The 25,833-nt window shown below is 37.4% G+C and overlaps 3 protein-coding genes across 4 annotated transcripts; 2 read left to right on the plus strand and 1 right to left on the minus strand.

Moving 5' to 3' along the window:
* Nucleotides 1-1,652: 1,652 nt before the first annotated feature.
* On the plus strand, nt 1,653-14,086 carry LOC119798374 (testis-expressed protein 2-like). 2 transcript variants are annotated; one of them, XM_038307815.1, is made up of 12 exons: nt 2,566-2,706; nt 2,798-2,922; nt 7,608-7,808; nt 8,150-8,429; nt 8,535-8,710; nt 8,822-9,022; nt 9,542-9,641; nt 11,943-12,072; nt 12,177-12,314; nt 12,405-12,614; nt 12,701-12,821; nt 13,675-14,086. In XM_038307815.1, the coding sequence occupies exons 2-12, from the start codon at nt 2,872-2,874 to the stop codon at nt 13,819-13,821; spliced, it is 1,755 nt and encodes a 584-aa protein (XP_038163743.1). In that variant the 5' UTR covers nt 2,566-2,706; nt 2,798-2,871; the 3' UTR covers nt 13,822-14,086. The 2 variants fall into 2 exon arrangements, with proteins under 2 accessions (XP_038163742.1, XP_038163743.1); XM_038307814.1 differs by having other exon boundaries at nt 1,653-2,922.
* A 353-nt stretch (nt 14,087-14,439) lies between these two features.
* LOC119798335 (60S ribosomal protein L3-like) lies at nt 14,440-20,340 on the minus strand. Its single transcript, XM_038307754.1, is given in 11 exon segments — nt 14,440-14,464; nt 14,466-14,500; nt 14,629-14,748; nt 14,877-14,972; nt 16,103-16,204; nt 16,333-16,493; nt 16,583-16,769; nt 17,212-17,347; nt 17,435-17,603; nt 19,498-19,690; nt 20,184-20,340. Coding segments are annotated over 11 exon segments (1,227 nt in total). The 5' UTR covers nt 20,187-20,340.
* A 2,187-nt stretch (nt 20,341-22,527) lies between these two features.
* On the plus strand, nt 22,528-25,155 carry ndufb10 (NADH:ubiquinone oxidoreductase subunit B10). The gene is made up of 4 exons (XM_038307740.1): nt 22,528-22,763; nt 22,867-23,005; nt 24,630-24,769; nt 25,009-25,155. Exons 1-4 carry the CDS (start codon nt 22,616-22,618, stop codon nt 25,095-25,097), a joined length of 516 nt encoding a protein of 171 aa, XP_038163668.1. The 5' UTR covers nt 22,528-22,615; the 3' UTR covers nt 25,098-25,155.
* The last annotated feature ends 678 nt before the right edge of the window (nt 25,156-25,833 follow it).

Below are 25,833 nucleotides of genomic sequence, written 5' to 3' on the forward strand. Positions count from 1 at the left end.
CTCTATTCTTGTATTTAGAAAATCGAAATATTTTGCTCATTCTAATTGATCTAAAACAGAAAAAGCATAATCAAATGATTTTTTTTAAATAAAATTGAAATACATTTTGTGATTTATGGTAAGGTTTGACATTTTCCATCTTTCCTCTTACCTTAGCAGAAAATATTTCCCAGTTGTTACTGGAAAGCTGCCAGGCCTCTGCTGACTCCACTCAGCAGCAGTAATTTTTAAAGTCTTGTTTCTAATGTCAGCACAAACTTCTATCAAATTGACTCCTGAGTCTAAATTGATTAGGCTCATGGCAGTCAGTCTGCAGCAGCACCTTAACAGTCATCAGAGCAGCACTTTTAGTTAATTAGATTGAATAGAAAACAAGCCCAGTCGGTTTGTGCTTCAATTAACATCCTGCTGATTGTATATTGGGGACATGTTTTTAGAACCTCCAGTAAGCTATCAAAATTGTTAAGGAATTCCCACTATTATTTACTAAAATAATGCTTCTTTTGCATAAGATGCAAGACTGCTTGGTTCTTTACAGTGTGATAGGAATCACTGAGTTTATCCACTGTTGCATATTAGAATTTGCACTTTTGTATTTTTACTTTTTTTGAAACAGGAATAAGTGAATGTATGTGATAAAAATGATCTAACAGCCTCAGTTAAGTCCATTTGTTGAAAAGTGTTGATAAATAGCCTAAAACATGACCTCCAGTTTATGAAACTGTTCATCCAATCTGACATAATGAATATGTGTGGTTGTTCAGTGGAAACACACTTTTAAAATGCTTTCTATAGATCAGTGTGCTCTCAAGGGCTTTCTCTTATCGCTGAGCTCTCAGAGCTATAATAGGCCACATTTGCTGTGAGCCTTTTTTCACATTGGTTACAAAGTGAGGTTTTGACCACACTTAAATATAAGTGGTCATTTAAACAAGGACCTGATGGAAATACAGGTCAATCTCATGATAATACAATATCAAAAACATGTATTTTTGTAGTAATTACAGTAAATTCAAACACAAGGGAATTCATATAAAGTAACATATTTCAGATTTATTCATTTAATTATGTAGGCTTACAGCCATTACAAACTTCCTTAGAAAATGTGTTTTAATCGCAGTAGACAAATTGAAAACATAATTTTGTAATAAACAAGTGCTGAGCAGTTGAAACAGTATATATATTCTGACTCTTGTTCAGGAGTGACCCTTTCGAGAAAAGAGACAGATGGGATATAATCTTTGAGTCATAGAACCGCATGTGATTTAAGCACAGTACTATTATAATAAATCAGATCCAAAAGTCATTTGACTGAGGACAAGATTATGTTTTGTACTTGAAGTCAGGCATGAAATGATCCTAACTAAAAGATACAAAATAACATACCTGCAAAGAAAACAGTTAATGCAGTGTTTGATAAAACACATCCAGACACAGTTGGATCAATTTATTGACGTTCTCAAGGGGAACTCGAATGCTGTGCTTCCCTGAGAAATAGTTTAAAAGGAGAAAAAAAAGGGAGCCAAGAATCAAGGGCAGTCAGGATAAATGTAAAGTTCCTTTAAAGTCAATAAATGTTCTGTAGTTGTATTAGCCACATATACCACAGATTAATATGTCTTTTTTTTTTTTTTTTACTTCATTTGCAGGGTGTCTAAATAAACTGATTATGAGCAGCTAAACCAACAGCTTTGAATTAGCTTCTGGTTTACATTCATCATGGAGGAGAGCAAGCTTTTTTTCAGCCTGGACCACCTTGATGAAGGTCCCTCTGTTGTCTTTTCCAAAGACAAACCACAAACCCTGGAGTGTCAGCATGATGTCAGTGTAAGGATGACTCTAGACCTGAACCAAAGCCCCCGCTCTCAACCCCTCTACCTGCCTCACTCTCCTTCATCTCCAGGCTCTTTATCTGATTTGACAGCATCATCAGCAGACCTCCTCATCTCCACCGGGTTGGTAAAATCCTCCTCCACAGACTTGAAACCAAAGGAGAGCAGTACTCTGAGAGGTAAGCCTCTCCTCAGCCTGGTCAAGTCCTTCAGTACAGAGATCTCGCGCCGGGGTGAGCCTGAGAACAATCTCTCAAAGTCTGATTCAAAGCTGCATTTGCATCCCTGGAAGCAGGTTACTCATCCAAAGATCCCGGAATATGGACCTGTAGCAGGGACGCTGAGCAAAACTGAGGACTTCGTATGTCCTCTGTCCACCTGCAGCATCTCTCCATCAGAGCCACGAGGCAGCTCCCTGATTGCTGAGCTGGAGGACACCAGGAGGAAGTTTTCAGAGGCCATGCAGGATCCATTGAGCATGCTGAGTAGGATCATGGGGGACGAGAGCTCTGGGAGCCCCAAACATGGTAGAGGGTTTGGTACAGGAGAGACTCCAGCCTTCCAGTGTAGCAGTGAAAGAGACGGCAGCAGTGATGATCCAGATCTGAGGTGTAGAAAAAGAACAGACAATGAGAACCGAGCCGTGTGTGATGCTCCACTCAAAAAACTCCAAAAAGATATACTGATGCAATCTTCAGTCTTCTCAAAACAAAACGCCCAAAACGGTGACAAGCATCTTGAAATCTGTACCTATGGGGATGTAATCCAAGTGGGGGAGCCTCAGAATAGATCCACAGGGAAACTTCCTAGGACTTACCCCACATCTCCAGCGTCTTTCACAGGATCATCAATGCCTTTTTATTGGCTCATCCCAGTAAGTCTGCTGGCTTACGGGTTCTTTGTTCTCCCTCTGTCTCCATATTTAACTGGTCTGTCCATGGGGATTGCATGTGGCTTTATATTAGGCTTGTTGGTGGTCTTCTGGTTTTCTCCTGGACATACCCGCAGCAAACAGGGGGCTCAAAGGAGGTCCAAAACCATGAAAGTGGATCCATCGGATGAAAAGCGCATGGATACAGAGATCATTGAGGTAATACCTAAGAGGCAATTTGATTAAGGTTTACTTTATTTTATTTATTTCTACAAGTTAGACTCGTTGAACTGATTTATGTTTACCTAAAGTAATGAAAAGAAAACAACAAATGTCTATCATCTTTAGAAGCTGTATCAATTTTAGAGTCATTGGTTTGGACAGTTTCATTTCTTGAAGAGAGGATTTCTTTTTTTTTTTTTTTACATTTAACTTTTTATTGAAATTTTTACATTTATTTACATAAACAGTGAACTTGAACACAACACATCCACCTCTACCCAAAATAAAAAGGAACCAAAACTGTTGCTCGGGGGCTTGTACTCATTATTACCTTATTGTCTCTCATTTTCAAAGGCCTTTATCCACTTTTGTCGCTCTCTGTTGTCCTGAATACAGTCCATTTTGTCCATTTTTTTTCCATTTGTGCTTGTTGCAGTCTCAATCTGTGTGTCAGTTTTTCCATAATATAAATTTCTTCCACAATTTCAGTCCAATGTTCTTGGCATGGGGGGTCCTCTTTCCCCCACTTCCTCGTGATCGCTTTCTTACCCGCTATTAACAGAATCTTAGTCAGGTATCTATCTTTTACCGTAATCTTGGTGTTATTAAAATTACATAGATAGAATACCATGCTACTCATAGGGATATCATACCCCAGTATCCTCTTCACAGATACATAAACATTTTTCCAGAATGCAACAATTTTTGGACAGTTCCAAAATATGTGCGAGTGATCAGCATTCATCAATCCGCATTTTCTCCAACACTCTGCGCTTGTATTACTATATTTATTCTTGATTTTAGGCGTGATGAAAAAACGTATAAGGTTCTTCCATGCAAACTCCCTCCATATCCGCGAATTAGTAGATGTCTGTTGTGTTTTCCACATATCTATCCAGTCTTTATCCGTAATTGTCATATTAAACTCTGATTCCCATTTCTCTTTAATATACTTTGTAGAATGCCTATTCATTAGTTTTTGATATAGTGTAGAGATGGTTTTCATTTTAGTTCCATTAATAGATTTAAGTACCACTCCAATCACACTATTCCTTTCCATCTTAGTGTCCCATTTGATGTCTGTCCTGTAGTAGTCTCTCATTTGCAAATACCTATAGAACTCTTGTTTATCTAGATTATACTTGTCCTTCATTTGTTGAAAGCTCAACAGCTCATTATTTTCCTGGAGGGCATACCATCCCGTAATCCCTTTCCCTATCCATTGCTTGAATCCTTTATCATATTTTAATGGTTTAAAATCTGTGTCGTATGCTATCCACCTAAGTATTTTCATTTCTTTCTTTATTTTGTGTTTTTTCAATGTTTTGAACCATGTTTCCAATGTAAAATTAGCGATCGGATCTTTATAATTCTTGATCTTTTCATATCTATCTTCATCTCCAATAACACTCTGAATTGGACATCCTCCAAACTCTTTCTCCATGTCTTTCCACCTTGCTGAGTAGTCCGGCGAGCACCAGCACACCACATGCCTGAGCTGTGCTGCCCAGAAGTACTCTCTCAGTCTTGGTAGGCCCAAACCCCCTTCGTCTTTCGGTAGCTGTAACGTTTTATATTTAACTCTTGGTTTTTTGCCCCCCCAGATGAATCTTGATATTATCTTGTCCCAGATATCAAATTGAGTTTGACTCACCTCTATCGGTAATGCCTGGAACAGATATAGAAGTTTCGCTTGCACATTCATTTTGATAATTTCGACTCTCGAGTTCAAATCCAATGGTAAAGTATTCCATCTATCTATATCTTTTTGTATTTCTTGGGTTATTTTACTATAATTCGCTTTAAACAATGTAGATATTTTTTTAGTAATATTGACTCCTAGATATTTTATTTCTTTCGTGTTCCATTTAATGGGAAATGCTTCCTGTATTTCTTTTGATGGGTTATAGTTGAGTGTTAGTGTCTGTGTTTTGCTTACATTAATTTTGTATCCTGAAAGATATTCATACTTTCCAAACAAGTCCATCAAAACTGGCAACGATCTATTTGGCTGTTCAAGGAAGGTTATTATATCGTCTGCAAAAAGTCCTATTTTGTGTTCTTCACCATTTACTGTAACGCCTTTGATTCTTTCATCTTGACGTACTGCCTGTGCCAAAGGTTCCACAAAGAGTGCAAATAAGGTAGGTGATAGGCAGCACCCTTGTCTGGTTGATCTTTGTATGTTAAATTTTTCTGTCAGACTTCCATTTATTTTTATTCTCGCTGTAGGTTGATGGTATAATGCTTTTATACTCAATATTGATTTATTGTTGAATCCAAATCGTTCTAGCACCCTATATAGAAATGTCCAATTCACCAAATCGAATGCTTTTTCTGCATCGACACTTACTAATATGGTGCTTTGTTTTTCCTGTTGCGCTTGATCCACTATATGCAATACTCTTCTAATATTATCGTGAGTTTGTCGTCCTTTCACAAATCCTGTTTGATCCTCCTCTATCAATTCTGTTACCCATTTATTTAATCTAGCAGAGATAATGGATGTATAAATCTTATAGTCCACATTCAGTAGTGAGATTGGTCTATAACTACTACATTGTTCATTGTCTTTCCCTTGTTTTGGTATGACCGTAATTATAGCTTCTCTCCATGAAGGAGGTATTTTATTATTATTAAGTGTCCAATTGAATGATGCTGTGAGTATTGAGACCAATTCTTCTTTAAAAATCTTATACCACTCTGCCGGGTATCCATCACTGCCTGGTGATTTATTGTTTTTAAGTGAGTTTATCGCCTCCTTTACCTCTTCTATTGTAATTGTTGCTGTCAGTGACTCATTTTGTATTTTGCCAATTGTTGGTAAATCTAATGTGTTTAAAAAGGTTCTCATTTCCCCCTCTTGAGCACCTGCAGGTTGTGTGTATAACTTCTCATAATATCCTCGGAAAATGCCTTCTATTTCTTCTGGATTATTAGTTAATTCTCCTGTGTTGGGATTCCTGATTTTGTTTATTGTATTAATTGTTTGCTGTTTTCGAATACGTTTTGCTAGCAGTTTAGTTGCCCTTGACCCTGCCTCATAATAGTTCTGTTTCAGGTATATATTCTTTTTTTCTATTTCTCCCAATAGTATATCATTTATTTCGGCCCTGACCATCTTGATTTCTTGGTATATCTTTGGGTCTTCTGTTATCTGATATTTCTTTTCTAGTTCTCTAAGTCTCTCATTGTTTGACCTGTATTTTTGTAATTTGGTTCTTTTTTCATGCGCCGTTATAGCTATTAACTTTCCTCTAATGACTGCCTTCATGGCATCCCACACTATTGTTGGGTCAACTGTTCCATTATTATTTTCCTCAATATATTGTTTTATCTCTGCTTTGATCTTTTCTTTTTGTTGTTCATTGTTTAATATTCCCACATTTAATCTCCATACAGTATTTCTTTTCCTACTACCTAGGCACATCTTTACATAAACCGGATTGTGATCCGACACATCTGCCGCTCCTATCTTGCACTCCTTTACCCTGTGATTATCTTCTTCCTTGACTAAAAAATAATCTATTCTGGAGTGTACCCCATAGACAGCCGAGTAATGTGTAAAATCTCTCCCTGATGGGTGCATTTTTCTCCATACATCTATCATTCCCATCTCCTCTAGTGATACGTTTATAAAGGAGGAATTTCATTAAAAGGAAAATCTTTTTACTACAACCACAAAAGTCATTTGCCAAACACAATTGAGGCTTTGACTTAAGTGGTGTGCTTAAGTCCAATTAGACCAAAACTAGGTCGGTCTAACAAAAGACAAAATGATACGTGGAAAAGCGACTCATGCCAACTCATGATAAGTAAAGTCGAGCAAATATGATGTTGTTGACCTGTTCGTCTTTTCAAGGCGTTGGAACCTTGTTATGATTTCAAAAACTCTATGCATGGACTGATGAAAAACCTAAAATCTTGTTCAAACTAAGAACAAGCCAAAGAATAAGAGCTAATCAGCTTAAAATTTGTTCATTAGACAAAATCAAATATTTCTTTATGGCCACCTCAGTCCCCAGACCTAAATCTTACAGAAAATAATTCAGAAAAGAGGACTTGGGATGATCTAGAGGAGTGCTATAATTGTGAATAAATATTCTGTATTACTCCTGGATTTATTCAATCTTAATCTTATCTGGTCATTACTGTTTGCTGCATTTACTCATTTAAAATGAAACATGGGGAGTCAAAATATAATTAGTTTTGCAAACATAAGTGATAAGTAGAATTGCTTCAGCTAACCTACTGACTCACAATGTCTAAGAAAACATAACCATGGCTGTATCTTTTGTTACCTCTGTGCATCTTCTTGTCTATTTGGCAACATAAAAACCAGCCTGCAACTATATTTTTGATCTTTGCTTGACTGATAGTTTCCCCAACAGGAGGTGTGTGAGATGCTGTAGGTCAGAGCAGGCCTTCATAGATAGTTTTGGAGATTATTTCTGTCTGAAAAATGTCCTGAGCATGAATAGGGTCATAATGAATGCAGTGCAGAGTTATCCAGATAAACAAAGTAACATTTCACTGAATTCTTCTGGGTCTCATGTTTCCCCTCCTGCTGAGCTGTACTGTTACACTTTACACCATCGCTGAGACATTAGCACCAGCTCACAGCTTGATTATCTCTTGTCATGTATCTTTTTATAATTGAAATCCTGTTTGTTTATTTTCAGAGCTGGATGAATGAGGCCCACAGCTACGACCCTGATACCTTCCACCCTTCCATGATGCACTCAGTCTATGTGACGCTGGATGGCAAGCAGCTGCACCTTGCACACCCCCATGCTAACATCCCCCGGTGGGCAGCTTTTGATGAGCCGAATCACGAGGTCATGTTTTCGATCACCTGTACTTACCAGCTGGCTAACAGTAAGGTGAATACTTTACCAAAAACATCTAACCTGTTTAATATAGAGGAACAGGGCACAGACCACAGCGAGGAGTAGAGGTCACCTCTGAACTGAACTTTTCACACTGGCCTGTCTGCACATACTTTGTCATCTAACACTGGGGAGAAAGAGCTGCAGGACCCAGTGCTGATGCATGGACTAAACTTGACCTCACTACTCTGCAGAGGCTGCAAAATCTTTCAGCTTAATAACTGAATAAGCATGCATGCATCTATTTACCATACACAATGGAGGTTTAGTAAAACGAAAAAAATTTAATTCATAACTCATATTTGTTAGAGCCTGATACAAATGTGCTTCCCCAGGTGTCTCTGGTCCCTCCCGGTTTAGCTCGTAAGAGAATTTGGAACAAGAAGTACCCCATCTGTATCACTCTGGCTGAAGGAGAGCTGGGAGAGGAGAGCCTACCGGAAGGGCAAAAGGAGGATGAAACAGTAGAAAACTCCACCATTCCCAGCCAGCAGTCTCCTGCCACTCTGTATCTGTTTGGCCGCACAGGAAGAGAGAAAGAGGAGTGGTTTCAACACCTTCTCTCGGCCTCGAAGGCTGCAGCCCAAAACCAACCAGATGCAGAGGAAAATGCAGGTAAAAAGTACATGTATAGCCGGTAAACACTATCTTCTTTTGATGAAGGCTCTTGCACAACATCAGAGTTCATTAACCAGCTGTCATCTTCTGTTTGTTACTTAGAAGCTCAGAGTGGAGGAGAAGCTGTTAAGGAAGACACAGAAGAGATGCCCGACTCGTCACTTAAAACAAGAACACTGTTGGACTACAGCAGCTACATGATGCAGCTGATTGACTCAGATCGATCCAGTCCCACCACCGTCAGTGCTGACAAAGGAAGCCCCTCAGCTGGCAAAAAGGTTCAATAGCTAATTAGCTTTGGCTCCAAAATTACACATTTAGTGCCTAAAAAAATAGTAATTCTGCAGCTAATTATTTCATCCAGTATAGGAATAACTCTCTTTGTGCAGAGCTCTGCTGAAGATCATGTTTCTGGGGGTGAAGCTGGAAGTGATTGCAGAGGAGTAACCGAGTCGGGCGGGTGCTCCACAGATGGCCAGCCCGCATGGATAAATTCCTTGGTGGGGAGGATTTTCTGGGACTTCCTCAGAGAGAAGTACTGGACCGATCAGGTGGCTCACAAAATCCAGAAGAAACTCAGCAAGATTAAGGTGAAGCTTGCTGATTTGATGTTGATGACAGATGTTTTTTTGGGGGGGTTTAAAATTACATCACCCATTAACCAATCAGTGTACACCAAATGCTCCCAGATTCCCCAGTAGATCCATAATCCACAGATAACTAGAGCAGTCAAAAAAATTTTGATTCTTAAATATCGTATAATCATACTAGCTGAAAATGCATTCAAAGTTTAACATTGTGATAATGAATTGTAGGGGATTTAAAAAAAAAATCATCTGGAAACAAAACTGTTTACATGACAGAGAAAGTTTTTGCTCATGATTAACTCTTTCTGAAATCTAAGGCAGGTGGGATAACACAGAAGATCAAGGATTACTCTGCTTCACCTATTGCTTTTTTCCTGCTCAAACAATCCTTTTTAGTCTTCCACATGCACATATATTCATCCACTCTACAGCGTTCCTACTCAGCGGATACCAGCCTCTTTTAGTTTTTCCTCTTAATACCCCAACCTTATATTAAGAGATGATATTCTCCTCCTTATACAGCTGCCTTATTTCATGAATGAGCTGACCCTGGCTGATCTGGACATGGGGAGCTGCCTTCCTCAGGTTTTAAGCAAATCAAAACCTACATTGGACCGTAGAGGTAAAGAATGCTTTATACAACACAAGAAACTTTCACATTTTTCATTCCTAATTCGACATGTTTCCAATAAGTAACTCGTTACTACATACATTAGGTAAGTTAAGGGGCCTTATTTCATGCAAACTCAACTTTTTAAACCTTCTGCCCAAACAAATAGTTGAATCTATGTTCGGGACTCGTGTAATACACACAGACAAACTGCAGTTTTGCACAGATGAGGTTAAAAGTGCATGAGGGGATTTGAAATTCATTTCAAGCTTCCATAAGCCTCCCAGATTTGTGAGTGCATGGCTTATTTATAAACTGGGTCATTTAAATTCTCTAAAGACTAAAATTATGTGCTAGTAGCACTTTTTAGCAATATTTTTCTATGTGAATAACTGCCACTGAGGGCTTAACCGCTCTTTGCTCTCAATATGCCAGCATAGCCTAGGAGAAGCTAACTTAGATTGCTTTTGCAGGAGAGACACGTGTAATGCTGTCGAAGTGTAACTAAACAGTCTGCTCACTGTATTAGCCATGAACATACATTGTTTAATACTTAAGGTTAAACTATTCTGTTTTCCTTATTTATATATATTTATTCATTCCTTTGAGCCTAAATTTTAAAATAACAGAAGTTATGCATCAAACTTTTTTAAGGGTTTACAAGGCATGTTTTACATAAACAAGTACTAAAATTTATACACAAGCTTACAGATCTAGTATTACTTATGCAGATATATTGAATATACTTTTTGTCCAATAGAAGAAGAATGGCTCTAGTTTTTCTCGTTGGCGTTCAATTCTGAACTAAGCCTAACCACTTATAAGGAAAAATATGAAGTTATGAACAAAATAAATATTTCAATTTACCAGTGCAATCATAGCAATATAATTAACAAGCCACATTTAAGGCATGGTATTTTGAGTATGCTGATTCCATGTAACCCTTTGCAATTACAACTTTGCACACTGACATTTCAGCGACAAATTTTGTTTCAACATGCAGTGCAGGTCTAGTTAAAAACCAGAAAAAATCAAAACTGTAAATGTTCATGCAACACTTAACACGGAGCACGACTGCAGGGAACCTGGCTTATGGTTACAATGCGAGGTTTAAAAGCAGTGAAATATTAACCTATGCTCATTTCCTGATGATTTCACCATATTATATAACGCAAGGCCAAACTGTGCGGCAACATTTAATATGTTTGTAGTGGGACAGAGGCTTGTTATGTGGGTTAGATAGGAAAACACAACATTAATATTCTATTGTACTCAATCCAGTTTCAGAAATAATGAGGTATTGAATAAATGTGCACAAAATATATTGTAATAGGTTGGTTCTTCTACAGCAGCCTTTTAATTCATCACCGTCCAGCTTTTTGTCGTAGTGGGAAATATATCTTCCCCAACATTGCTTTATATTGATTTAGCTGCTTTAAACTTTAATTGTATATATGGGCAATTTAAGGTCAGCAGATGTTGTCTTCCTACAGAAAACACTCACTTAAAAGGCTTGTTCTCTTGTCTTCCCACCTGGGGGCTTGTTTTTATTTGTGAAACTCTGAACAAAATGTAGGCCATGGCTACTTGAGTCAAAACACATTGTTATTGGAAACTTAAAGTACAGAACAGACAGAAAAAACAAACATAACATCTCCTTGTTTGTTAGACTAATTCCAAACTTGAATAACATGACAGGCAATCTGGAAGACCAGAAATACGGATATTTAAATATGCCTGAGGATATTTGCCTAAGTGAGGCAAAACAAAAAAGTAGGAGGAGAAATAGATATTAGAGAGAAGGAACAGCCATAACAGAGAGATTTAGAAAACAATAAAAGGGAATAGATAATAGATTTAGGGTTTTTTAGTGAGGGAATGCCTTATTATAATGTTTTAGGAGTTAAGCCACAACTAGTTAAATGGTTTATAGTGTGATACCAGAACACGGAAGCCATATTCTTGATTAATGGAGAACAAAACCAAACATTTTGATAGTTATTTAAAAAAAGGTATTCTATTTCTTTTTTTAGAAAGTAAAACTAGTTCACTTGGTTGGAACAGTCATGATCTGTTGTGTAACAAATAGAAACGCAGATTTTCATGATCTCATTTAGTAAAGTGATTAGCAACCTTCTTAATCGAGCTTTACCAACCATGACATCACATCACGTCACTGGTCTAGCAGTTGCAGCCAGTTCAGATCCAGAGGAGCTTTTGGTTCATGCTCCAAAACAAGCTTAGATTAAAGTCCATTAAAAACCCTGCGGATCAGCATTGTCGCTGCTCTTCATTCTCCTTTTTTTTCTCCAGGTTTGTGGCTGGACCTGGAGCTGGTGTACACAGGCTGCCTTCAGATGACCCTGGAGACTAAGATGAACCTGGATAAGCTGGGAAAAGAGGGAGAGGAAGAAGCTCACATTTCTGAAAACCTGCAAATGGGGTGAGCCTCTGTGGAAAAGGTCCCATGAAACACGTTTGGGCTTAGAAAATAAAATAAATCAGAGCTCAAAGGTCTTCAGCAACCCCTACAACTTTTTCTTTCAGCTCTAAGCCTAAGCTGTGTATATTGGTAGACAGCGATGAAGAGTCCTCCAGTGCTGCGTCTTCTGATGAAGAGGAAACACCCCTATCTGATCCACAGAGTTCACTGGTTGATAAGAATGCTCCTATAGGAGCTGATGGGTAAATCTCAGCTATGAACATTGTTGAATTATGGATGAATAGCAGATCAGTTGTCCTTAAGCACACCTGTGTGGTTTTTAACCATTACAGGCATGCAGGTGGTCGTAGAGGCAGGAAAATCCTGAGATTTGTGGACAAGATAACAAAATCCAAATACTTCCAAAAGGCCACAGAAAATGAGTACATCAAGAAGAAAATAGCTGAGGTCTCCAACATGCCCCTAATACTCAGTGTGGAAGTCCTGGAGCTTTCTGGATCACTGACCATCAACATACCCCCTCCTCCTACTGATAGGATATGGTACTCAACCTTTATATTCATAGATGCTTTTCTTGTGCATATGGGACAGCTTCTCTGTCATGTTCCTAACATTTTTCTGGTTTCAGGTACAGTTTCCGAGTGCCTCCAAGGTTAGACCTCTATGTACGCCCCATGCTGGGTGAGAGGGAAGTTACCTTCACTCATGTGACAGAGTGGATTGAGAAAAAACTGCAGTGTGAGTTCCAGGTCAGTCCTTCAATCACCGTCTATCACTGCTTTTTCATTATAAATTTGTGCAAAACTATGTTGTATTCTGGTAATGTAGTAAAAAAAAATGTAGAGTTAAAATTTTGCTTTTCTTTTAAATCCATCCATTCATTTTTCATCACGCTTATCCCAAGGGGTGCTGGTGCCTATCTCCAGCTGTCTATGGGCGAGAGGTTGGGTACACCCTGGACAGGTCGCCAGTTTATCGCAGGGCAACACAGAGACAAACAACCATTCACGCACACACTCACACCTAAGGAGAATTTAAAGCCAATTAACCTGCATGCATGTTTTTGCACTGTGGGAGAAAGCCAGAGTACCAAGAGAGAACCCACACATGCTCAGGGAGAACATGCAAACTCCATGCAGAAAGACCCCAGGCTGGGAATTGAACCCAGAACCTTCTTGCTGCAAGGCAGCAGTGCTACCTACTGCGCCCTTTTCTTTCAAATAAGAAATGCAATTAAAATCAGTACTAAATCATTTTTTCATGCAATATATCATCATCCTCCTACTACTTCCTGTTTTCTTCTTTTTTTTTACAGTAACAACATCTGGTTTTGTGATTCGGACAAAAACAATTGATTGTGAAAAACAACTATTTTGATTTAAACAAACAAAAAATAAACTAAGAAAAAAAATAATTGTAGTGCAAACATTTTTTTTTTCAAACTTTGATTTTTTTAAAGTTTGCACGTCTTGAAGAAGCACTTTTATTTTCATAATTACAGTTTGCTCAATATGATGGTCAGGGAAAACATATAGAAATACATGGAGAACGTTGATCTTCTCTCTAATCACTAAAATGTTTTCACTTTCTATTTCTGAGCAGAAAATATTCGTCATGCCCAACATGGATGATTTATATCTGCCCCTGATGACATCAGGCCTGGAAAACCCACCTGCATCCCATCGGTCCTCTGTGATTTCCTCTTCCCACCAGTCTTCCATGGAGTCACAGGAATATGTGTCAGAATAGCGCCCCCTGTGGCTGCAGAGCTTGTTTTTTGTTGAACAAAGCAAGATGTCTTGGATCCGTTGTGATGAAACTATGACAAACTATTCGCGTGCTGCAGCTTTAGCCAACTTTAATGACCATGTGATTACGAAGGACAGATTCCTTCTGAAACCACAATGAACTCAAACTGTGAGCTTGGGAACGTCGGAAATGTAGGGGCCTGTGAATGAGGGGCCCCTACAGGGAATTTAATCACTGATATTAAATTGACGACTTGCTACATTGATGCCACCTTTTTTGTAAGTGATGCAAAACTTGAAATAAGTACTTACTGCATGAGATAAAAAGGCATCCATCCATCTATCCATCCATCCATCCATCCATCCATCCACTTTACATGAACTTTATAAAATTTTTCTTGAAACATACTTGAAGTTTCAAACTGTGTTCCTTCTTTGTGTATCAATGCACGTGTTGGATTTGCTAAAATAAAAAATCATGTTTTTATTCCAGTTAATATTCTAGAAAATATCAACTTAAAAAGACCACTGTAAGAATGTAAGAATGAGTAAAATACACATTGTTAATAGAAATTGAGTAAAATGCATTTATTATTCAGCAAGAACATTTGCTCTTCTCTCAGACGTCCTCTGGAAGCGGGTGGCGGCATCGTCTTCAGTGAATGTTTTTTCAGTGGCCCCTAAAAATAAAGCCAAGGTTATGCTTTAAATATTATTTCAAAATCCTAAACAGTAGATATATTGAGCTGTATTTGGTTCTTGCTTTGTGATTGCTGGAATTAAGTATGAATACAAGTTATTCCCTCACCATAAAGGCTCTTTTCTCTTGGGCTGTTTGGAAGCGCCCATGGCCAAATTTAGATGTAGTGTCGATAAACTTGAGATCAATGGCCTCCTTGGCCCTGCGTGATGTTTGTGTGAGCAAAGACTGCAGGGAAAATGCACAAACTTAAATTAGTTCAAATTCTTCTTTAATGTCAGTCTTTGTTAAATATGTCAAATCAGAAAGCTTTTTCAGCAAATCTACAGGTTTTGTGTTAAGATAAGTCTCCCTACCTTTCTGAGTGTGAGGACACGTTTCTTAACACCTACAACACAACCTTTCACCATGACAAAATCATTATTCACTTCACCATAGTGGGGGAAACCTTCCTAAAGAGAAAAAAGAAGACATTTTTATGAAGAAATTAATCCGATTTTTCGCAGGAGAGATTTTTTTAACATCTCAGGTTCCTTTATTAACTAACAAAAACTATATTCTGATTCTTTTTTTCTGTTGAATTATTAAGTAGCCATCAGATTTGTTTAACAAAGACAAATAAATTTTTTCATCACAGTAATTGTATGAATAATATGCTTCAACATCAAAAGCTATCTGAGATTAATTAACTTATACTCTAATGCCCACAAATTAAAACAAATGTATCTTTTATTGTAGTAGCAGCATCACAGACAGAAAACACTGAAGGAATTATGTTTTATTAAAAAAATGTACGTATTAAGTCAAGAAAAAAAATCCCTCGTGGGATCTCCAATACATAAATAATTGCCGGAGAGCTTTTTAATTTCTGCTGTATGATACAAGATATAAATATGGCACCTTTGATTTTGCACTTTTACCATTTTACATTTTGTCATGTTAAAACTAAAGATATTTTAGTATTTTATTGTGCATTTGTATTGAGATTTAATGGGAAAGAATGCGGCCTTTTTGTAAAGTTTGCTATAATTTTTTGAAAAACACAAACAGTTATGCATTTGTATTCAGCAGCAAAGTCAAAACTTTGAAGATCTACCTTTTACTGCAGTTTCAATTGAAAGACTGTTATGGTATGTATCTAACTTTCTAATAATGGAATTTTCTTACATTAGAGGTTTTTGATCTAAACCCTAGCCTTGCAGCTTTGTTTAAGTGTGGGTTTTGTTGGATGGTGAACATCAACCCCAGATTTTCCACCTGGATTGATCTTTTTTTCTTTTCTGCTCATCCATCCTACCATAAATAGAGGAAAGCATCCCCACACCATAACTCTGCCACTATTTAGGTAGATGTGCAGCAATGGTTTCACCACTTAGGTGAATCTTAAAGGCTTATTGAGGCGTTTTCGAGAGCTAAGAATACAAATGCATGACACACTTTCCAAATTTTTTATTTCTGAATAAAAGCCTTGTATTGTTTTTCAGAGAGGATGTATTCATCCTTACCAAGGATGGCAATAGATAAAATGAGTTTTAAATAGTATGAGTTTGATCATCAGTGGTGGTTTAAAAGCAGAGAGTACCATTGGAGTGATGGTCTTCTCACTGAGGTCGTAGGTCGTGGAGACGTTGTTTCGCACCACCTTCCCGTCCTGAATGTGAACCCCTCTGCCAATACGGAATATCTGAGGACATAACATAGAGCCTTGGAGGTGAAGACAGTTCTCATCATATTAAACTTTGTCCTGTTGGGTTTTACATTTACATATTTAAGGAAAAGCAAATTTATAACTGTGGTTAGGTTTCAGGTTACCTTCTTGTTGATCTCAGTACGGTGCTGATAGCCTTTCTGACCGGCTCGAGCCACGGTGTAGGCCACGCGTGCAGGATGCCAGGCGCCAATGCAGGCCACCTTTCTCAGCCCCTTGTGGGTCTTTCTGGGGAGCTTCTTTGTGTGCCAGCGACTGGTCACTCCTAACAGCAGGAATCACAAATGCAGTCCATCTTTTCCTGTATATCATGGACAGTCTTGTTACTGCAAGAACCTACAGCAATACTCCCACCTTTGAAACCATGGCCTTTGGTGACTCCGATGACATCAATCATCTCATCCTGGCTAAAGACAGCGAAAATGGGTACAGCTTTCTCCAGGTGCTCCTTGGCCCAGTCCACTTTGTCTGAGACCGTGCCCCCGTTTAGCTGCACCTCCATAATGTGAGCCTTCTTCTGCTTTATGGGCAGCAGTCGCATCTGGAATCACACAAAGGAACAACACGCCCTGAAGTTGCTGTTGCTGGGGTTTAAAGATATCATCCTTTCAACCCACTATAATTAGGATTATTACTCAACAAGCTGATGGAAGTCAGGAATAAAAACATGCCATGATCTTATCAACTCTACCTAAAAAATAGGATCCATAAAGTTATTTTACAATCTGCAAATCTTTCCAGTCTTCAAATAATCTGGGTGAGCTGCCAGGATTGACACCGAGAAATATTTTTAAACTGATATTTGAAACACTACTCCACAGTCACCTTCTTCTGGCTCTTTCTGTGGCCCGAGCCAACATGCTAAACATTTAAAAGCTTTTCTGCCTGTCTGCTTGTGGTCTGACTGCTTTTTTTAAGTGGAGGAGAAATAAATGTGATGAAAAGATGTTTTGACATACTGAAAACAGCTGGATTAGGCCTACCTGAGAGTGAACAATAACCCTGATGACTGAACAGTACTTCCTCATCAGATTAAAATCCTTTTCCAGCTGTTTCTTTCCAGTCTCGTCCTGCCACTTCTTGCTGTATTTGGTGAACGCCTTTTTCTTGCTCTTCGCCCTGGAAAAAAATCCCTCAGTCTAAGGATAAGAAAGGAACTTTTTCAACTGATTTTTTCTCAGTTAAACATTTGTGTGCTGCACACACCAGTTCCTATAAAATCTACGCCTGCACTCGTCACTGAGATGCTCAGCAAAGATGGTTTTCAGAGCACGCAAACCCCGGACCGTCCGAATATAACCCACAATCCCCACCACAATGACGGGAGGGGTCTCAATGATGGTTACAGCCTCCACTTCCTCTCGCTTGGACACCTCTGCAATACAGACAAAAATGGGACAACAGTTCACTCATCCAAACCAAAATGTCATAAAATCAGAGTTTTAATAACAATTGAACTGTTTAACAACATTTTTTTTTTTTTATTGTGGGATAACAACTTATGAATGCCAAACATTTAAAAACCCAATATGTGGGCACAAAGGTTCAAATTAATTGCAGATTTTTTATAATGAAAAAGTTGTAAAACATTTCCTATAGACTCAGACGGTTAAACATGATCCTAATAAAGTTTCGATAAATGTAACTTAAGTTATACTCAAACTATCTGCTTTTTTTGCCCGTTAACATTCTTATTGGGTTTTTATGACTTAGCTTTGGACCCTGGCTTTAGCTTAGCATAGTCAACAATTCCTTTACAGGGTTGAGTTTGAGCCCAGTCCAAAGCCTTTATTTATTCCTACATCTGCTTTTGACATCGCTGCTTATTTTATAAAACTAAAAATATTTCCAAGTTTCAACTGCTTGTGGATTTTAAGTAAAATGTTTTTTTAATAATTGTCATATGTTTGTTTTTTCTGAAATGCTCTAGTATTTGTGGCAGAAAAGCAGCCTGTGGTCAAGGTGGAGCTTCTCAAGGGCCATTTGTGAATATATATTCCTCCCTGCAGATTTAGATTTCATGGATTTTATTTAAACCAAGGGGTTTGTTTCTTATGCAATAATACAGGAATTTCTCAAAAAATAATAAAGCAAACTTATGGGATAATATCTTATAAGTTTGAATTACATTTTATTTACAAATAATAACTACAACCTTTATGTCCAATAGAAATGTTTCTATATTGGCATGACTCTATAAAACCGTTCACATAATTGCTGAGCAGCTTTTTGCGTGTTTACTCTGGTATTCTTGCAATTTGTCTGTGAGGATGAGCAGCAGGTCTTTGACTTTGGAAGGCCTCCCTGCTATCACCCTTTGTCAACGGATTCTGTGGCAGATTCTAATCCAGACTAGCTGGACAACTCTAAAAAGTTACTGTCATTAACAATCAGAAAACTTCCTTAAAACTTTATCAGCGAAGTACAACTGTGGGCTTTATATTTTTAACCTCGCATTAATAATTATGACTCAGTTTAGAGAAAATTTCACAGTTTCCACTCCTTAAAATTCATCAAAGTTTTGGATTAAAGTATACCCCCACCTGGAGGAGGAAAACTGTAAAAAGTCCATCATTAATCTTTCTTTTTTTTTTTTTATTCCAGTTTATGTTAAATGATCTTTATCAAGGCAGGGGATTTATTCACACACTAGCATTAGGTAAACTTTTGACCCAAACTATAATATTTAGTAGGAATGAAATATCATTTAAAAAGAGATGAAAACCATTGCCATGCATTTAACAGAAATTAGCACATAGAAACTGCTTTTTATGATAGTAGTTCACACAAGTCTTAAAGCTGAATAGCTTGACTTTTACTTTTTTATTACTAATCACTGACACGTCTATGTGCAAATATCTAGGGCTGAAACAATTCATTGTATTTATCATGATTAATCGATTATTGAAATAATCATCAACTAAATTCATTAACTGGAGTATAGAGACTGTAAAACATGCCTTTAACTGATGGAGCAAACCACTTTGAGCGGCAATTATATCAAAATTGTAAAAAAATATATTAAACATTTTGTATTTAAGATTTAAAAAATGTTTTCGACTGTCAATATGCTCTATCCAGATCTTCTCAAGTGGAAAAGTTTTATTTCGTTTAATTTCGTAAAAAAATCCTCTTTAAGGAAACTTTGGTTATCCAATTATTAATTGATTAATCAATAAAAATAATCTACAGGTTAATCGACTTAAAAAATTATCTTTATTTGCAGCCCTACAAATATCCACATGGTAGTTTGATTAAGTTGTACATACTAAGGCCAGGGCGGTGAACCTCCCTCACAGTGTGTGTCATCCCAGCCTTATATCCCAGGAAGGCAGTGAGGTGGACAGGGTGGCTGGGGTCGTCTTTTGGCCACGTGCGGACCCTACCTCTGTGCCTCTTGCTGCGCCTTCGGGGCAGGAACCCCATGTGCCCGTGACGTGGGGCATGGAACTTACGGTGAGACTTAAAAAAAAACATAAACAATTCTGAAGTAAATAACAATGTAAAAATATCTATATAATAAGATGGATAACATTCTCACAAAAAGTTAAACATAACCTTTGAATTCAATATACACAATTATTTGAATTAATATAAAAACATTTCCTCACATACTGACAGTTTTTTTGATTAAAATTTTGCCGAGCTTTGATTTAAAATGAAACTGGACTCTAATGGTTATTTTTGCAAAGGTTCAGAGACCCCATGTAAATTCTGTGCCTCATTAACAACTAGAAACTCACACAGGATAAAAATAAGAGACAAGAAAACTCTCTACATGACCATGGTCTCCTCAGTGGCAACATATATACAAAGTTTGAATAGTTTACCTCCACATCCAGCTGCCAAACACACATGCAATTATATGCAGGACAAGCAGATGTTAGGAAACAGAGATAAAACATCAACAAAAGGAGAAAAAAGAAAGAAAGCAATGTTGCAATTCAAAACTGACCATGCCACCAACCAGGCGAAGGGTAGAGGGAAGAAGGAACTGGTACTACTGCAAGTGTCATACATAAGATGATACACAGACGAAGCACTCTAATTTGGTGTTTGGCCCCATCCAAGAGGCGTATTCTCTTTCAAACTTTGCAGACTTTGCCAAGTCATGACGGAGAAGACAGCTACAAGGAAAAGGGTAGAGTCAAAGGTCTGAGGTGAGTCGGGAAGCCCAGTAGACTGGAACCGTTCAACCAATAAAGGAAAGAGGGAGGACAGAGATGCCTTCATTATAATGAAACTATGGTCTGTCTGGACTTGGAAAGTTATTTATCTCAACAAAGGGTATAAAGATTTAACCTCACCTCTGGATATCTCTACTGTAATGAAAAAGGACATTTGGATAAGGGTATCAACTACTTGCTGTAAGACTAGGTAAATTCATGGGTCTATATGAGTGTTTACTTACTAAAAATAGACCTACTCAAAGATGGAATATGATACAATAATATCTGAGTCATTCAAGAGAAGAATGAAATTGGATACCATCAAACAGGTATCTTATTTATCTCCAAACACGGCTCATTCACGCACACAATTTTTAAATCTACCTATTAATATATTCATCAGACTGTCTGGAAACATTTTATTAGGGTATTAAGCCAAAGATGAAGAGGGCCTGTTACTGGAGTAGAAATGAATTTTTTTTTTTTTTATCTCTGCAGCCTTCTTGCACAGTGAGCAGGAGGATAAGAAAATTTAAAAAATGATATTTTTTTCTTTAGGTAATCCACAATGGAAGGTTTTCTGAGTCAGCATGTTAATCTGCAGCTTGCTAAACAAGGAACACAAAATAAGCTACCAAAAAAAGAAACCCGTGCCTATTTTATTTCCCCTGTTCTTCACCAACTCCATTGGCTCCCAGTTCAATTCAGAATTCAATTTAAAATCCTTCTCTATACTTTCAAAGCCATCCATAACCTTGCTCCTCCTTATCTGTCAGACCTCCTTCACATTGCCACCTCCTCCCGCTCCCTTAGAGCCTCCTCCTCCATCCACCTCACTGTACCCCCAGCTCGACTTGTCACCATGGGGAGCAGAGCCTTCAGCCACTCTGCACCCCAGCTCTGGAACTCACTTCCTCCCGACCTCCGCAGTATTGACTCTCTCCCCTTATTCAAAGCCAGACTCAAAACCCATCTGTTCCAGCTCGCTTATCTGTGAATATACTGCTCTTTTCCCTATCCATGATTGTTTTTTGTCTGTTTTTTTTATGTTCCTGTAACTGTATATTGTATTTTCATCTCTTTTTATTTATTTTTTGTATTATTTGTAAAGTGACCTTGAGTGTCAAGAAAGGCGCTGTTAAATAAAATGTATTATTATTATTATTATTAAGTACAGTGAAGGATCTATGATGCTGTGGGCCTGTTTCAAAAGGCTTTTGTTAAAAAGCATTTAAGCCTGAACTCTTTGATACCTGGAAACCTTTTCAATAAGATTCTGTTGGACTCTACCAGAAAAGTGAAAGGGTCATCGAGTGTCCTTCAGTACATTAAGCTAAAGACATGAGACCATAAGAGAGGGCAAAATGACAAAATATTATGAAGTAGTATTAGTGAGCACTAAGCACTGTCTGCTGGCTCTATTTATTAAACTGACACAAATAAAATGTTTGACTATTTTATTTCCAAGACCAAAATGCAGGAATCCAACACAAATGCATCAGTCAAAGAATAGAAATATGTGTAACGATTTAAATAAAAGTGTAATAAATAAATGATTAAATAATGTCGTATTTAGATTATTTTATTATAATATTAAGATAATATTTTATTTAAACAGAATTCTATAACTAATCATAAATTAAAACTTAATTTATTAATTTTAAAACCATTCTTAGTTATTTAATACTCCTTGCCCTTATGTTCATATTCACTGCATTTCAAATGCATATCAATTTCTCTGAAGTCTCAATAAACTTTAATTTGTTAGGCTGACAGATCAAAGTATTGCAAAATAGGAGTATGAGATACTTATATCAATTATAAATAATCGTAAATACTTGTGAGATAATATACTAATTAAACGTATATATTTTTTGTATTTTCAATTAGCTTTTCACTTTTGACCTTCGTTAGCTCTCTGGTGCCATCTAGTGGAATTTAAAAAGTATAACATTTCAACCTCCGACCTTACTATCTGAAGTAAACTTTAGGAAAATAGTCTTTCAAATGTACTATAGTATTTTTTTATTTAAATAAATGTCCAATATACATTCAAATAAATATGCAGCTAATAAGTAGAATTATAACCGTTTATTTTGTTGAGTTGACCTCTAAATTCGCCATTGTGCTGTCTCTCCACTGCGCATGCGCACCTCAAGGAGTTCTGTCGAGGTCGAATTGTTGACTCTGTTTGATTTTAGGCAAAACAAGCCACAAAATGCCCCGAGACTATGATAAAGAAGCATACCCGGAGCCTCCCCGGCAGACTCCAGTGGTCGACAAGCAGACGGCGCTGCCTAACCCGGCTCTATTCCTGTCTAAAGTCTTCTATTACACCGTGGACCTGCCTGTCACCACATTCAGAGGTATGCTAAGCTAACGGGGCTAACAACAGCAGGACAAGCTAGTAGCATTTTCATTGTAGTTAGCCTGTGTTCAGCATAAAGCTTCCGTTATTATTTCCCACAGATACTGTTGACAGCATTCGGTCCAAAAACAAGCTGGTTTATTATCACCAGAAGTTCCGCCGCGTCCCCGACCTGACAGAATGCCAGGAGGGAGATTATCCCTGCTACTATGAGGCGGAGATGCAGTGGAGGAGAGACTAGTAAGTCAATCAAAGCATATAATAAAGTAGAATTTAAACCTCTGCAACTAAAGTATCAAATTGTTTTATAAAAGTAAAAATTTCAGTTATCAATGACGAGGAATCTTTAGGATCTAAATCTAGAAAACATAAATATGAAGCTTTTAAACCTGTTTTATAAATCTACTTTTGTCAGCATTATTCATTCAGACAGGTTAGCCCCTAAATATCTGAGATCTGCTTATTTTGGAGCCACAGCCCATCCCCAGTGGATCTAATTAGCTTCATTCTAATTTAATATAGAATGTAAGCTATGTTTTAAAATGGAAAAAAATGCTTAAAAACTAATATAGGCATGCTTTCTATGCAGTTTAATTTGGTTTATAATTCAAATTCCACAACAGAAAGCCCATATTCTGATCTTCAGCTACCACAGTATACATGTCAGATTAAATAAGGCATCTCAAACTGGTTCCAGAAAGGGCCTTGTGGCTGCAGATTTTCTTTCCAACCCAGCAGTTGTACACTAGACTCCATTCATCTCATAAAGTAAGTCCTTTCTTAACATGATGAATTGATGAGATGACTGTAGTCTGGTATGCCATTGCTTGGTTGGAAAGAAAACCTGCAGCCACACAGCACTTCCTGGAACCACTTTGAGACCCCTGGATTAAGTAATACTACTGATACTTCAGCGATATTATTAAGGCATTACTTTATTGTATCTCTTATACTATATCTGTTGGTTGTGCTGTTCTTTTTATATCTCTTTGCAGGTTATGAAGCAGAGTGAAGATGTTTTATCATTATCTCCCTTTTATCTCCTTTCTTTCATCTTTTCCTTACCTGTTCTACTTACATTGCAGTGTCCATATAATCTGTGATACTCACTGCATGAATTATAATAAAGCTATTTATATGCATAAATCAACCGGAACACTATGGCGATAGCTGTACTGCTCCACTTGTGAAAGCAAAATCTGTTGGGCCCTTTTTGGCATCAAGACCATTATTCTTACTACCACATCGCCAGAAAGGACCGTGTTCAGAAAAAAAAATCCACAACAGAATGACACTGAATTTGCATTGTTTTTATCCAAGTTAATTTATGATATGTGATGTTAAAGAAAATGTGTTCAGCGATTACTCCAAAAAAAAAAAAAAAAAATCTAAATGTAGAAAAAAAGGGTAATGGTTATGCAGCTGTAATACACAAACTGGTATTGCAAATATATGAGTTATTTTTTTTTTTTGAAGGATAAACTGTGTTGTGGCTCTAAAAGCAGCTCCATCAGGATGCTGAGCTCCGTTTCACAAAGATAAATGATTGAAGAAAAAATCTTTACATCTTATGAGAATGGCAGGTCTGACTAAAAACAACCACAGACAGTGATCTCTTTAAAGCAGCAAAAAGACCTAAGATTCAATATTTATTGATGTTTCACAGAAATACTTGTATTAACCTCTCAAGGTTGTTTTTAAGAAGTAAAGTGTGCAGCTTCTCATTAGCTTTTATGCTTCCAAAGTGTTTGGATTTTCTCCACTGGTGTGCAGGATCAAATGTTCGAAAAATTAACTGTACATCAGCATTTCTGTGGAAGGGGAACTTGGTAATGACTGTGGTGCTTTGTTTTTGCCACCCCAGTAAGGTGGATCAGGAGATAGTGAAGGTGATCCAGGAACGCCTGAGGGCCTGTCAGCAGAGAGAAGGGCACAGCTACCAGCAGAACTGCGCTAAAGAAATCCAGCAGTTCAATGAGGTGACCAAGAACTACCAGTCACGCTGTAAGTAGCTTTTTTTTTTTTTAAATTAGCAGTCACTGGTTTTAATTATCATTAGAGCATGATTTTTTTTTTTTTTATGCAAAGTTGCATTATCTGGTACATCTTTGGCCCCAAAATGTCAGAATATGCTGCTTTATTATTGCTTAAAAAAGTTACATTGAGTTCAAGTGAATGTTTGGATTATTTCTAATAGGCTTTTATTCACCAAGCGGTCCTCAAATTTCCCAATTCTTTTCCAGATGGTGACCTGGGAGCATATGCTAGTGCAAGGAAGTGTCTAATGAAGCAAAAAGAGCGAATGATGGCAGCTCAGGCCCAAAGTGCTTAAACAGTCCCATCTCTGCCAAGTGTATTATTGTAAAATAAAGTTTATGTGATTAAAAACATGTTTTTGTTCTTAAATGGTTCTTATTATATGCTTAAGTTTAATGTTTTTAACATTAGCTGCTAATTTGAACTTTGCAACATTGTGAAACTTAGTGATTTCCTAAAGTAGTATTTCAACTTATCCAGGAATCCATTAACTGGTACAGATACTAAACAGCTGTACTGAAACATGTTCTATATTTTTCCATTTCAAAATGTACTGGACAGTTTGTATTTAAAAATTGTTCAACAGTTTGATAATCAATACATCTTGGTTTTATTCGTAACTTCCAAAAATAAGCAATGCTGGAGTTGGCATCTGTAACTAGTGAATGGCTATTTAACATTTTAATACTTAAACTGTAGGTTAGCTCTGGTTTTAAACCCAAATATCTTTCAGTTCCTCAAAATATTTAATCTAGTTATTTTAATGCAAGCAGCTCAACTAGCAGGACATACTGTGTGGATGATCAAAACTAGTGCATCTTATTGTAAAGATGCCCTTTATCTCAGTGATGTCAAGAACAGCATAATAAAAGTCTGCAACTTTTGTTCTACACAGCTCCATGAAAAGAAAAAGCACATCTACCTTCAGGTCACATTGTATTCAAATTAACCTAAAAGGAATCAAACGTGATTTAGCTCACCTGAAGGCTTATTAAGAGTGAAGTTCAGGCAAACACAGGATAGACCATTTA

The sequence above is a fragment of the Cyprinodon tularosa genome, unplaced genomic scaffold (genome assembly GCF_016077235.1).
Source record: "Cyprinodon tularosa strain WSP-4 unplaced genomic scaffold, ASM1607723v1 ctg62, whole genome shotgun sequence".
NCBI classification, from domain to species: domain Eukaryota; kingdom Metazoa; phylum Chordata; class Actinopteri; order Cyprinodontiformes; family Cyprinodontidae; genus Cyprinodon; species Cyprinodon tularosa.

Excerpts from the sequence above, each read along its gene's own strand:
- LOC119798374 (XM_038307814.1), top strand. The coding sequence starts at position 1,720 with ATGGAGGAGAGCAAGCTTTTTTTCAGCCTGGACCACCTTGATGAAGGT. Across the intron at positions 8,711-8,821 it reads GCCCCTCAGCTGGCAAAAAG|AGCTCTGCTGAAGATCATGT; the intron begins GTTCAATAGCTA and ends CTCTTTGTGCAG. Across the intron at positions 12,822-13,674 it reads AACTGCAGTGTGAGTTCCAG|AAAATATTCGTCATGCCCAA; the intron begins GTCAGTCCTTCA and ends ATTTCTGAGCAG.
- ndufb10 (XM_038307740.1), top strand. The coding sequence starts at position 22,616 with ATGCCCCGAGACTATGATAAAGAAGCATACCCGGAGCCTCCCCGGCAG. Across the intron at positions 23,006-24,629 it reads ATGCAGTGGAGGAGAGACTA|TAAGGTGGATCAGGAGATAG; the intron begins GTAAGTCAATCA and ends TTGCCACCCCAG. Across the intron at positions 24,770-25,008 it reads CAAGAACTACCAGTCACGCT|ATGGTGACCTGGGAGCATAT; the intron begins GTAAGTAGCTTT and ends ATTCTTTTCCAG.